Raw genomic sequence first — 12794 nt, forward strand, 5'->3', positions numbered from 1 at the left:
CTTGACATTTGTTGAGTGCCTACTGAGTGCCTATTGGAGACAGCACTTTTTTTTTTTTTAAAGATTTTAAAGATTTTATTTATTACTTGACAGAGAGAGACAGAGAGAGGGAGCACAAGCAGGGGGTTTGGAGAGGGAGAAGCAGGCTTCCTGCTGAGCAGGGAGACCAAGGCAGGGCTCAATCCTGGGACCTTGGGATCAAGACCTGAGCTGAAGGCAAACGCTTAATGACAGCCACACAGAAGCCAATTTTTTTTTTAAAGATTTATTTATTTTAGAAAGAGACAGAGAGCATGAAGGGGGAGGGGCAGAGGGAGAGCGAGAGAGCGAATCCTCAGGCGGACTCCGGCCTGAGCGCGGAGCCCAGCACAGGGCTCGATCCCACGACCCTGAGATCATGACCCCAGCCGATTGAGCCACCCAGGTGCACCCGGGGGCGGTGCTTTTCATGGAATATGACTAATCCTTAGGTCTTTCGATTTCCACGTACAGATGAGGAAGCTGAAGGGTCACAGGCTAGCGCGGTGCCTGAGTGGAACCCAAGGCTTCCTGGACTGATCGCTCCCAGATACTATTAGACGCCCCCCACCCCCTGCCCCCGGCACTGTTCCCGGGTGACGGAGGAAAGGACCGAGGAATACCTGTCGAACGGACACGGGAAATAGCAAACGAGAGCCTCACGCGCTATCTGCCAATTACCCAACGTAGTACCGTTCACGCATACAGATGAACTAGAGAATAAAACTGTAATAGAGCACCAGCACTATATAGAACATGTACAGGTAGCAAAATAAATCCAGTCCAAGTATCCCTGAGAATCCCAAAATTTCGCTGGCCACTGTGACTTGAGGCTGCTTTCCGGATCCGTCTCTTGGCCATCTGGCTGGATTTTGCAGCATCTCGGTTTTTATCCCTCATTTTAAGTATTTTTGTTTCTTCTAATTAAAAATTGTTCCTTATAGTAGTGAGCAGAAGAGGCTGGAGATGATACTCCCCAGTGATCAAGAATTTTTTTTTTAATCATTGAGGCCTTTATAAAGCAGCACATTCCCACCGTGGAGTGTTTTTTTTTTGCCAAGCGAGCCTTTAAAATCTAGCTCTTTGGTTGTTCAGATGTTGTCCTGGAATCTGAGAGTTCTAGATGTGGGGTTTGCTCAGGTGGTTTCCCGCTGACCCTCACAGGTGGACGAGAGAAGGAGGGGGGTGCTGTACCCCTTGGTGTGCACTCCCTCCTTGGGGACCAGCTCGGAGGACCCCTGCCCGGACGGGGCCCCGGGGGAGCTGCCATCGCCAGGATTCTGCCTGCTGTTTTCGGAGACTTGTGTAATGACACTCAGTTTGTCAAAGATTTCATTCTCATCAGCGGGTGGGAAGGAGAAAAACAGAAGCGTACTATGATGAGGGTGGCCTAAAAACTGTGAGGGGATAAAAAAAGAAAAGAAAAAAAAAACACAAAGTCAGTGATCAAAATTTCCCCATTCCTTTTTCTGGGCTTATACAGATTTTATATGGAACTCCCGGCTGGAGAAGGCTGGTTTAAAGCATGTGACAATCGCAGCATCAGAGTTCCTCAAAAGTTTAAAAATAGAATGGCCATACAGTGCAAAATTTCACTTCTGAATACATACCCAGAAGAACAGAAAGCTGGGTCTCAAAGAAAGAACCAGAAGGTAAGAGCAATGCAGGTGTCCGTCAGCGCTGGCATGGACCAGGAAAATGTGGTCTATCCTTACTGTGGAAAACTATTCAGCCTTGAAAAGGAATGGATTTCTGACACCTGCTACGCACGGCGTTATGCTAGGTGAGTAAGCCAGACACGAAGGGACGAATGTTGTATGACTCTACTAAATCTGAGGTCCCGCAAGGAGTCAAATTCATGGACAGAAAGTAGGAAGGATGGGGGGTGCCGGGGGCTGCGGAGGGCGAGAGGAGGAGTTCTTGTTTAATGGGGACAGACTCTATTTGGGATGATGGAAAAGTTCCAGTGATCGACAGTGGCGCTGGCTGCCCGCCACTGTAACCCAGTGTGAAGGCACTTAACACCACAGAACTACGCACTTAAAAATGGTCGAGATGAGGGCCGCCTGGGTGGCTCAGTGGGTTAAAGCCTCTGCCTTCGGCTCAGGTCATGATCCCAGGGCCCTGGGATCCAGCCCCATGTCGGGCTCTCTGCTCAGCGGGGAGCCTGCTTCCTCCTCTCTCTTTCTGCCTGCCTCTCTGCCTACTTGTGATCTCTGTCAAATAAATAAATAAAATCTTTAAAAAATGGTCGAGATGGCAAATTTACGTTCTGTGTGTTTTACCACAATTTCTAAAATTCCACCACGAATCTGCATCTCAGGCCACCCTCTGATGGTGCAATCAGGTCCCCCTCTGATAATTTTTCTCGTAAACTGGGATGGGCATTTTTTTAGACCAATCCCAATGCTGTGGCATTAACGTGGCCCGAGCGTCACCTCCTCTAGGAAGCAGCACGTTGCAGGCATGGGATGAATGTGTCTTGGAAAAAGAACAGAATCTCCCATGTGTCCTCTGGCTGGGTTAGGGGTCTCACCAGCACCCGATGGGTCTGTAACCCTCAGCCCTGCACTGCCTGCCCCATCGGGAGCCATGAGTCACGTGTAGCTTACTCACCACCTGAAATGTGGCTAGTCAGAGTCCAGATTCCGAAGGCTTTGTAGGAAAAGAGAAGGTCAGTATTTCAAGTATTAAAAAGGCTACTCATTACGTGTTGAAATGATTATTTTGCATATACTGGGTTATATAAAATATATCATTAATGTTAATTTCATCTCCCCTTTTTTACTTAAAAAAAAAAAAAACAACAGACATGGCTACTAGCCAATTTAAGACACACGTGGCTTGTGCTATGTTTCTGTCTAGCGCATTTTATGGATACAGCCTTGTCGGTTTCCCTCCCCGGGGCTGGGTGTTGGGGGCTGGTTACGGGCCAGAACCTGAGTCTAACCATCTGGGTCTCTCCCGCTCTTTGAACCATGAAAGATGCCCAGCTGTGTTTCCCGGAACATCTGCTGACTTCAAGTTTGCCAATTTCCCTCCTTGGAGGTCCACCAGTGTCTTCAGGACAAGGTGGAGACAGTCTCAGGGCTCTGCGGCTTTCCCTCTCCCCTCCGCTGTTGACTTGTAGCCTCACCCCTGACAGTCCGCTGCCCTCGTAATGTCATCTCCACACTCAGCCCTTTGATGGGACTTAATTTAAGTCGTTGGCAGCGGCACTGCCCCTGGTGTGGACCTGTCAGGATTTCCACCTCCCACCCTCTGGGTCTCCCGCAGCTGATGGAAGGGAGGGGGGTGGCAAGAGGAATTATGTCCAGATCTCTGTTGCACAAAGGAGGACACTGGGGGCAGAAGGAACCTCCCCAAACCCTTGGGTCCAGTGGATTCGTAAGAATGGACTAGAGCCATTCTTGATTCTCCAGGGCAAGGGGACAGGAAAGAAGAACAGAGGAAGACGCGTTGTGAGTCTCAGGAAAGCAAGGACCAGGCTGGTCTCCGGGTGGGAGACAGACACACACACACACACACACACACACACACACACACTCAATATGTCCTATTGGATAAACCACCCTATGGCTTCAACGCAAAGTCTCCATCCCCACTACGTCTCCCAGAACTTGCAATTATTCTCTGGGCCATGGTTAGGGGACCCTTACATCGTGCATCAGGCTGGTGAATTTCATGACGCAATGATCTCAGTCTACATAGTTTCCTGGCACCTCCTTCGTCCTTCCCACCCCCCTATCCCAACTCTCCCCTTCTCCAGCACCTGTCGGCATTTCTCAGATCGATCACAGTGGCTGGCTCCGCAGGTGGGTCTGCAAAGTCTTCTAGCCTCAGAGGGGGCTCATTCCAGCCACCCCTTTGCTATGCCCGTCTCTGGCTTGGACCTGCCTGGAAGCACGTAGTCCCATCTCTCCCTGTCTGACCCATCTCTGTGATGGCGAGCCAGAAGCAGAAACAGCAAGTGACTAGCCGTGCTTCCTGCTCTGTCTCAAGTGACTAGCTGTGTTTCCTGCTCCGTCTCCACTCACAAAACACTTTCCACCCGAACAATGGGCCTTTCCCCTTTTGTTCTTCCTGCTTCTCAAGAGCTCACAGAGGCCTCCTGGCTCATTCTGGCACTGCCATCCTGGTGAACACCTCTTGTTAAAAGGTCCCTAGCCACTCAGAAACACTTGCCTGGGGTCACGTGTCTCACTTGCCACCCACCGTGGCTGCTGCATGGCCCAGACCAGCCCTCACTGTGGAGGTGCTTGTGCCATAGACTCTGGGGACCCTGGGGCTGGCCTGGCTTGCAGCAGAGTAGTCTCAGAAACTGCGCTATAGAGAAGAGAGGGGCCTTGACCGCGGAACTGTGTCCTTCCCGGTGGTAGTCTATAGCCCCCAACTGGGTGGTCTGGGAACGAGGCCTGGCATCAGCTATCATGACAATATGGCAACAGGATATTAGAGGGGATAGAAGTGGCAAGGCCTTGGTTGGGCACATGCATTTTGGAGCGTGGGACACTCCCTGGGTGAACACTCAGGGACCTGCTGTATCGGCAAAGTTTTAGGGGTTCCGTGGAGTAGGGTGAGCTGGACATCCTCTCCAAAGTAAAGGACCAATGATCCCATCCCACCCCTCCCACTGCTAAGAATCAGCACGATGCTAGGTGGGCCGCATGGGTCTGGGGGCAGTATGTTCTGCCCCTGGAAATACAATTCACAGAGTGACACAGGACAGCTGCCACGGGCAGGAGAGGGCCCTGCGGAAGGTATGGGCCACAGAGCAGGGTGCCCTAACCACATCTCGTGGCTGGTTGGTGCAGGGCTACGAAGGCCCAGCACGATCAGCCAATGATGACACGTCAGTTGAACGTGAACTGGCTACGTGCTGTGGCAGGTCCCCAAAGGGTCTGTGGTGGGAAAAGATGCTGGCTGGAGTATCCGTCAAATCCTAAAAGGAGAATCACAGTGCAGGTCACTACAGTTTGGGGCCTAGGTGAGGCCATCACACAGCAGGGAATTATATATATCCTGTTGGAAAAACAGCTCCTAGACGTTATAGGGAACTGGGAGAGACAGTCCAGGACACTGGGAGACTGGGCCACCCAGAAGTGAGTCACCCCCATGAGGCCTGCTGGACCCACCAGGTCCTACAGCGAAGTCTGAGGAAACATATGCGTGGGGCCCAGCCTCCCACACTATGCACCCCTGCTGTACCAGCACGTCTGCCTCTGTTCACACCATGACCACAGGGGCGGGGGGGGGGGCAGCTGAGGGAGCGGGAAAAGGTCAAACGCGGTTCATGGGAAGTTGGGCACAGCACATGGGCGCAAACCCAGAATGGCCGGTGGTAGCACCAGGGGCTGAACCGGAGGGCCCTGAACGGCAGTGGGAGGAGGAAGCCCTCCACTGGTGCTCCTCTTGTGTTGGAAGAAAAGTGGCCCAAGACTGGGCTCCTCCTGGACTCGCAGGCGGAGGTGAATGGCTAGGCCGGTGTGGTCAGGGACCCAGAAGAAGGGAGACGGGAGGGTCAGGGAAGAGGAAGTCTGTGGGAGAGGCCAGTGTGTGCACTCAGGGCAGCGGCTCTGTGTCTCCGTGTCATGTCTGAACTCCGAGGCCGCCCCGGGGCCCTGGGCCCGTCAGACCTCAGCGGTGCTGAGCAGGGGCCTGTGGAACAGGGACGGCATCTCATTCCTCCAACAAGCGTCAGCTCCAGCAGAGGGGCTCTGCTGCCCCTCCCAGGGTCGCTGCCTCAGAATGTGACCTTATTTGGAGATAGCGTCTTTACAGAGGTAATCGAGGCAGAATGAACTCCTTCGGGCGGTCCTCAAATCCAATATAGCTGGTGTCCTTAGAAGAAGGGGACATGTGGACGCAGACACACACAGGAAGGACGTCATGTGAACACGAAGGCAGCGATCGGGGTGATGTGTCCACGAGCCCAGGGATGCCAGAGGGCCCGCAACCACCAGAAGCTTCCTCGGGGCCTGGAGTGCGGGAACCTCGCGGCAGACACAGGAGTGGCCCCGCTTACCAGCGTTCCCAGAGACCCCGTCGGGGAACCCGGTGCTCCCTTGCGCTCGCAATTTTAGGCTCTGTGAGTCCAGAGCAGGGTCAGCAAACTACGGCGAAACCCAGGAATTCAGCCCGGTTTGAAGAGTTTTAAACGCCTACATTTAAGCGGTTTTATAAGTACTTATACAATATCTTGATTTTGCCTCTTGGGCTACGAGGCCTAAAATATTTGCTTTTATCTGGCCCTTCAAGGGAGAGCTAGCCGACTGCCGGTCTAGAGGGTTCCCAGAGGGACGGCCTTTCCCACAGGAGTCCTGGTAAACTTTAAGTCCTGGTCGTCCCCTCTCGCGTCAAGCGCTAGCTGGCAAGGACAGGCCTCCTCTCCGCACCCGGCCCATCGCAGGCTTACCTCTTTCAGATGCTGCGGCAGGCAGTTCCCCGGGCAGAAGGCGTGTTTGGTCTTCTTGTACAAACACCACAGCAGGGCCGAGCAGCCGAGCAGCAAGAGGGCCGCGCACAAGGATGCCGCCAGGACCACGGCCACAGTCCAGGGCGGGGCTGTCTCTGTGGGACAGCGGCAGGGGGGGGGGGGGGCGGTGCTGCGTTAGGCTGCAGTCAAGGACACCTGGGTCACCTTACCTCCACACTCCATCACCATGGCAATCTGGTGGGAGACCCTGAAAACGGGGCCAGACGCCCATCTCGGGACGAGGCCGGTGAGGAGGAAACACGGGACACCTGCTCAAGGATCCAGGATCCTTGATCCAGGATCCAAGGATCCAGCAAGTGCCCCCCCACCATCCCCCCCACCCCCTTCCTGTCTTTTTCCAGCTTTGGTTTCGGGCACAACTGCGGACATACACGATGAGAACACTTAGCAGGGACTCTGAGCAATGAGCCTCCCCAGGTTTCTGGAGAAGCCTCTGCTGCCTTGACGCAGGAAACGGGACCCCAGAGCCCCAAGGAAATGCATGCGCTGCGTATTTTGTACTGAGAAGGGCAAAAGCTCTCGGCATGACACGACGATCCAAGCTCCCTGGCCACTCAGACACCGGCCCGAACTCCAGTGTGGCCTCTAGTGGCCTTGCGGCTGGCACGACCTAGCACCCACCGCAGGTTTCTGTCTGGAAAAAGTCACAAAAGAACTCACTGCCTCTTCCGCCAACACCTGGCCTTCCTTCCTTCTTTCTTTTTTTTTTTTTAAAGATTTTATTTATTTATTTGACAGACAGAGATCACAGGAGGCAGAGAGGCAGGCAGAGAGAGATGAGGAAGCAGGCTCCCCGCTGAGCAGAGAGCCTGATCTGGGACTCGATCCCAGGACCCTGGGATCATGACCTGAGCCGAAGGCAGAGGCTTTAACCCACTGAGCCATCAGGCACCCCCTGGCCTTCCTTTCTTAGAGCCTTTGCTATCCAAAGCTTATGCCTGTGAATCCTTCCTCTGCCCCTTCAAGATGCATCTGTATCTCCTAAAATCCAGGGCTATCTTTCTCAAGGACCGGCAGCCGTTCCTCTAAATTGCAATCTTCGTGAAGGAGACCCCCTGTCCCCCAGCCTTGGCGGGAAGGGGGAGCCTGACTTGATAAACACCAATTGGCATTCCAAGCCGATGGAGCAGTGTGGACACTGCCCCAGGCCCCTCTCACCTGCTTTGTGATGTGTCCCTTCCCCGAGCCTCTCTTCTCTGCCCCTCCCTTGTCCGTCCTTTAAAACACCCAGGTAGCTCTTTCCCTCCTGCAAGTCCTTACTGAACAAAATCTGTTTTTACTGCTCTAACAGCCAGCTTTGTCTCTGACCCGGGCATTTGTGGTCCCGGCTCCCCTCATTCAGCACCAGGCGCCTTCTCCTGCTGCTCGGGGCCACCCACCCTCCCAATGCCCGGAGCCTGGCAACCGGCACCATCCTCCCGATTAAAACCCAAAGCATCTGGGGCCCAGAGAGGACAAGCCAATGAACCCTGCCCTTTAAGAACGAGTCTTTTTAGAAGGGAGTCATTTTATTTGCGGAGGAAATGTCGATTCCTACTTGCACAGGGCAGACCGAAGTTCGCTGGGGCTAGGTTGGCTGCCGGCCCCCCAAGCCCCGCACTGAGCAGTGGGTGCCCACAGGCGTTCGATGTCTGAACCCATGTGGGGTTTGTGGTGGGGGGGGGTGGGAAGCAGGGGTTGGGATGGGCCTGCCCTCCTCCCTTGCCCCTCTTTGTTTCCATTCACGCTGGCAGTGGTCTGGTCATCATCATCTTTCCGGCCTGGGCCCTGAGCTCAAGGGACCTCCTCCCAGACCCCCTGCAAAGTCGCCTCACTTGCTAAAATTGAGGAGGGGCGCCTGCCAGCCCATATTTTCAGCACGTCCAACCCAAATGTGTCCGTTCTTGGTGAACGCAGGGTCACATGGCGAGCAAGCCAGACGGAGGGCCCCCCCCACTCAGCGAACAAGGATTAAGCCCCCGAGCCCGCCACTGTCACTGACACTGTGCTGAGCCCCTGGAGGGCAGTGCCCGGTCCCCTTGTGGTCCAGCCAGGACGTGTCGGCATCGCTGGTTTAAGGATGCTTGACAGGCACACCTGATCAATGGCAGCAAAATTCAGACGATGCCTTTGTGAGTCACCCCAAGAGAGAGCGGGTCATTGCTTCACACGGGCTGGGACTTAGGGGAGGACCTCAGTGTCAGACCCTCCCCAGAAAGCTCTCTGACTTCCTTCAGTTCCACTTGACGGTGCGGCCCGGAGGACTGCCTCTCCCTGTTTCACCCGCAGGGAAATTGTGCTCACCTGGGGAATGAGTCCAGGGGCCGTAAATTACAGGAAGGGTAACCTGCTCTGTCCCCCGTTCATTTACCAGCTGAGTGACGCTGGCCAAGTTGCTTCACCTCTCTGAACCTTGCTTTCCCAGTCTGTGAAAGGGGCAGTTCCTTAGAAGGCTCTCACGGAAAAATGCGTTGTGAGGTTCAAATGAGATAGCTATGTCTACACAAACCTAAAATGTTTGACAAAAGCAGGTTTTCCATGGGTTATGCTTTCCTTTTATAAAATGCTTGGGTTTTGTCAGTTCCTGGGTGATCGTTTATAGTCACAAAATATTTGAAATATTTCTCTCATAGGCCAAATTGTAGCTCTCAAAGCATGTCTTGGGACATAAAGGTCTCAGGACCATTAGGAATCCTTCACAGTGTGACTTTAAGAATGTCATTATTAATAATGACAGAGCCACCCAGGCGCCCCAAAAGAAGGATAATTCTAAGACCAGGGATTCTCATGACTCAAGCAGTTTTGGGAACTCCCAAGGTACAGAATTCTGATTCAAGTAAGAATGATTCAAGAGAGGACTAAAATGAGAAAAAAACAAAACAAAAAAACAAACCAAAAAAAACCAACCAGAGAGAAGCGCTGTAGAAATAATGCGTGGTCTGGAAAATAATGCAGCCCACGAAGGGAGGGCTTTCCGTTACTTAAAGGCATTGCCGAGAGGCTTGGCCAGCCCAGACACGGGCAGGTCCACTGCGACACTGACCTTGGGCTTCCAGATGATGCGAGGCACTGAACTGGGGGCCACAGAAAAAGAGAACGACAGAGAAGTCCCTTCAGGAGGACAGCAGGATTTTCTGTGTGGCTCTGTAGCCCTGAGAAAATGTGCTATTACGATTACAGAAGATTCATGTGTCTGTGTCCATGAGACAGGAAAGAATCCCGGATTCAGGCAAACATTTAGTGCATTTACAAAGCAGGGAAGCAACAATAATAACATGATTCAGAAAACTCCAGGCCAGTGACCTTGAGGTGGATCTGCAGAAAAAATAACAAACATCCTGGAACAGATAATTAAGTGGCTAATTACCAACACGTAAAAAGGATAAGGATGATAACCGAAAACAACATTAGGGCATTGAGAAGAAATGAGCTCAAAATGGCTGCTGTCCCCCTTTTTTTTTTGGACAGGGAGGATTCGTTGTGACAGTATGGCATATGATGGGCTGGTTTTTCCCAGGCTGTGTTCCTTGGAATGCTGATCCTCAAAAAGGGTATCGAAAGATCAGATATGCTAACGGGGCTCATATACGGGAGGACTCTTCCGAGAGGCCCCATCATTTCTAAGCACACCTGATTACAGGGCTCTTATTTTGAGAAATATCCTGACATCGTCTCGAACACAGTTGACACAGCATTGCACTTGCTCCATTTTAGCTGGTATTTACCAGTTTTTTTACATTTACATTTACAGTGACTTTCCGGACAAAAAGCCAGCACCGCTTATCTAAAAGTCTGCTCTCTTCTGATGGGTCAGGGATCAGCAAGCAAGCAGGTGAACAGTCTAACGGAAGCTGTATCCTGGAGCGCAAAGCAACAGATGCGTAAAGATCCTCAAGCTCTTTCTGGCAAACGAGACGAGACAGAGCAAAGCTGGGCGAGAAATACGCTCAATGACGAAAAGCAACACTCAGGAACTTGCTAAGCGGAAATGACGAATCAATGGGATCGGAGCGTTGCAATTTTCACCGAACTGCACTGTGACACAGAGGACGAAAAGTTTTGTTCTCTCTGGAAGGAATTTCTGCAGCTCCCAGGTCAGTGTCTTGCTTCCAGGAGGGCCTCAGTAAAGAAAAATGGCCAGGAGTGGACCTGCGTGTATTCATCCTTCCACAGTCTGAGCTGGCTGAGCGTCCCGAGGATGTCTTTAAATAATAAAAAAAGCCTGTTGTGTGGGTGCAGACATCCAGGGGGCAAGACTGTATCGTCCCGTATGCAAATGCAGTATGTCTGTATGTAAGTGATCACGGTGTATGGGCCGATGGTGCTTTTCCCGCCTCTCTCTTCCTTCTTTTCCTCCTTCTCTCGCTCTCTCTCTCTCTTTTTAAGAAATAGGGCGCAGGGCACCTGGGTGGCTCAGTGGGTTAACGCCTCTGCCTTCGGCTCAGGTCATGATCCCAGGACCCTGGGATCGAGTCCCACATCCAGCTCTCTGCTCAGTGGGGCACCTGCTTCTCCCTCTACCTCTGCCTCCTGCTCTACCTACTTCTGCTCTCTCTCTCTCTCTCTCTGGAAAATAAATAAAAAATCTTAAAAAAAAAAATAGGGAGGACTATGAGCGACTGTGGTCTACGCCCACACCACCCTGAATGCGCCCGATCTCGTCTATGAGCGACTGTGTTGAGGTCCTGGAAGCCAAGACAAGTGGCCCTTGGTGGGGACACTAAGGTCTCTAAGCTCTCCCTCATGTGTCTGAGGGGCTGGAGACATGTAGCCCAGGGAAGGGAGTCTTCTGGGTAGTGTGGTGGGGCTCGACCTTGCTGGTGGTCTTGGAGGACTGATAAGACTTGCACCAGGAGGCCTGAGAGGACAGAATGAGCACAGCGCGGATGGGTGAGAGGAGGTAGAGCCCGATGAATGGAAAAGGCGTCCATCCATCCCTTTGGTCTAAGAGGGAACGAGCCGCCTCAGAAGGGGGCGGTCTCCTTCCAGCCGGAAGTTGATGAGCGAGAGCTGACCTGGCTTGCAGTTGGGGCCAGACGTGTTCCTGTCTAAGGGCCCTTCCAACGCTCACCCTGGGTGGGGGTCTCCAGAACGCTCTGAAAGGCTCGGAGGAGGCAGAATTACAGGTGGTGCGTCTCAAGACTCACCGTCGTCGGCTGTTCGCTCGCACACAGGCTGGCTCCACTCCCCAGTTTTGTTCCGATCAGGAAGAAATCCTTGAACTTGGACACAGTAAGTTGTCCACGGCTCAAGATCTCTGAGGACCTCAAAGTCATATTGACAGGTCATCGGCCACTAGGAACAAAGACAAAAGTAAAAACAGGCCTCTGTACCTCCTCTCCCCCCTCAATCTCCCCAGTTATGATCTTTACTTTGGGCTCAAAATAGGAACTGAAGGAAGCAGGTGTTCCTCCCCGTTCATCTCCAGGGACCCTGAGATGACTCCGGTCCTGACAAACCACTTCATTTCCTGAATTCTCTAGTTTAGATGCCATACAAACCACCCACTCCCTTTTGAAAAAGAATTAGTTTGTTTAGGCTGAACTGGGTCCCCTCCCCATTCGTATGTGGAAGTCCTAACTAGTATTTGGAAAGGGACTTAGTTGGAGGGAATCATGTGAAAATGGGCTCGTTAGGACGAGCCCTAAACCAACATGACTGGTGTCCTGGTGAGAAGAGGAGGTCTGGACACGGACACCCCCCCCCCCCAATAAAGACGAAGCAGAGATGGGGTTGTTGCTTCCAAGAGCTAAGGAGCCAAGGACTGCCAGGGACCTGGGAGCTAGGAGACAGGCATGGAACAGAGCCTTGCTCACAGCCCTCGGAAGGACTCTCGCTGCTGAACCCTGGATCTCAGATTTCGAGCCTCCGCGACCTTGAGACAACACGCTTTTGTTGGGTTTGGGGAGACCTGGTCCAGCATTCCCAGAACGGTGACCCCGGTCCTTTAGCGTGGGGCTCCATGTGATTTTCCTCCTGGGTCAAGAGCAGGTTTCTGACCCTGGTGGCCCAGTGTTCTTCTTAGAATTGCTTTTCCACGTGAGCACCTGAAATGCTCTCATCCGGCAGGAGCCGGCCTCCTCTGCAAGGCACCCGCCACGGCCTCCCCGACTCAGCTTAGTGGGAACCTAAGCCATCCTCACTGATGATCTGTTCCTGAGTTTGCAAAACCAAAACAGTTTCCGGCAAAGTAAAGGGAACTAGAAGAGTATATGCACCCACATTTCCATCATGGTTCTTGGTTCTATCTTCTGATAGAAGGGCCCTATTTAAAATGTGTTATGTGAGGGGCGCCTGGGTG

At 52.7% G+C, this 12794-nt stretch overlaps 1 protein-coding gene across 3 annotated transcripts in view; it reads right to left on the minus strand.

Moving 5' to 3' along the window:
* Positions 1–259: 259 nt before the first annotated feature.
* Positions 260–12794, minus strand: part of LOC308338479 (interleukin-10 receptor subunit beta-like) — a 55778-nt gene continuing 43243 nt past the window's right edge. For 2 of the 3 annotated variants that reach the window (XM_080796585.1, XM_080796583.1), the window contains 3 exons: positions 11641–11788; positions 6434–6588; positions 260–1415 (listed from right to left, as the gene is read on the minus strand). In XM_080796585.1, coding sequence (XP_080652711.1) covers positions 1155–1415; positions 6434–6588; positions 11641–11788 — 564 coding nt within the window. In that variant the 3' untranslated portion in view covers positions 260–1154. Of the gene's footprint in view, positions 1416–6433; positions 6589–9719; positions 10696–11640; positions 11789–12794 lie in introns of those variants that run through there. The other variant, XM_080796584.1, reaches the window with a different exon arrangement.

Source organism: Martes martes (assembly GCF_963455335.1).
Source record: "Martes martes genome assembly, chromosome: 1".
Classification (NCBI taxonomy): Eukaryota; Metazoa; Chordata; class Mammalia; order Carnivora; family Mustelidae; genus Martes; species Martes martes.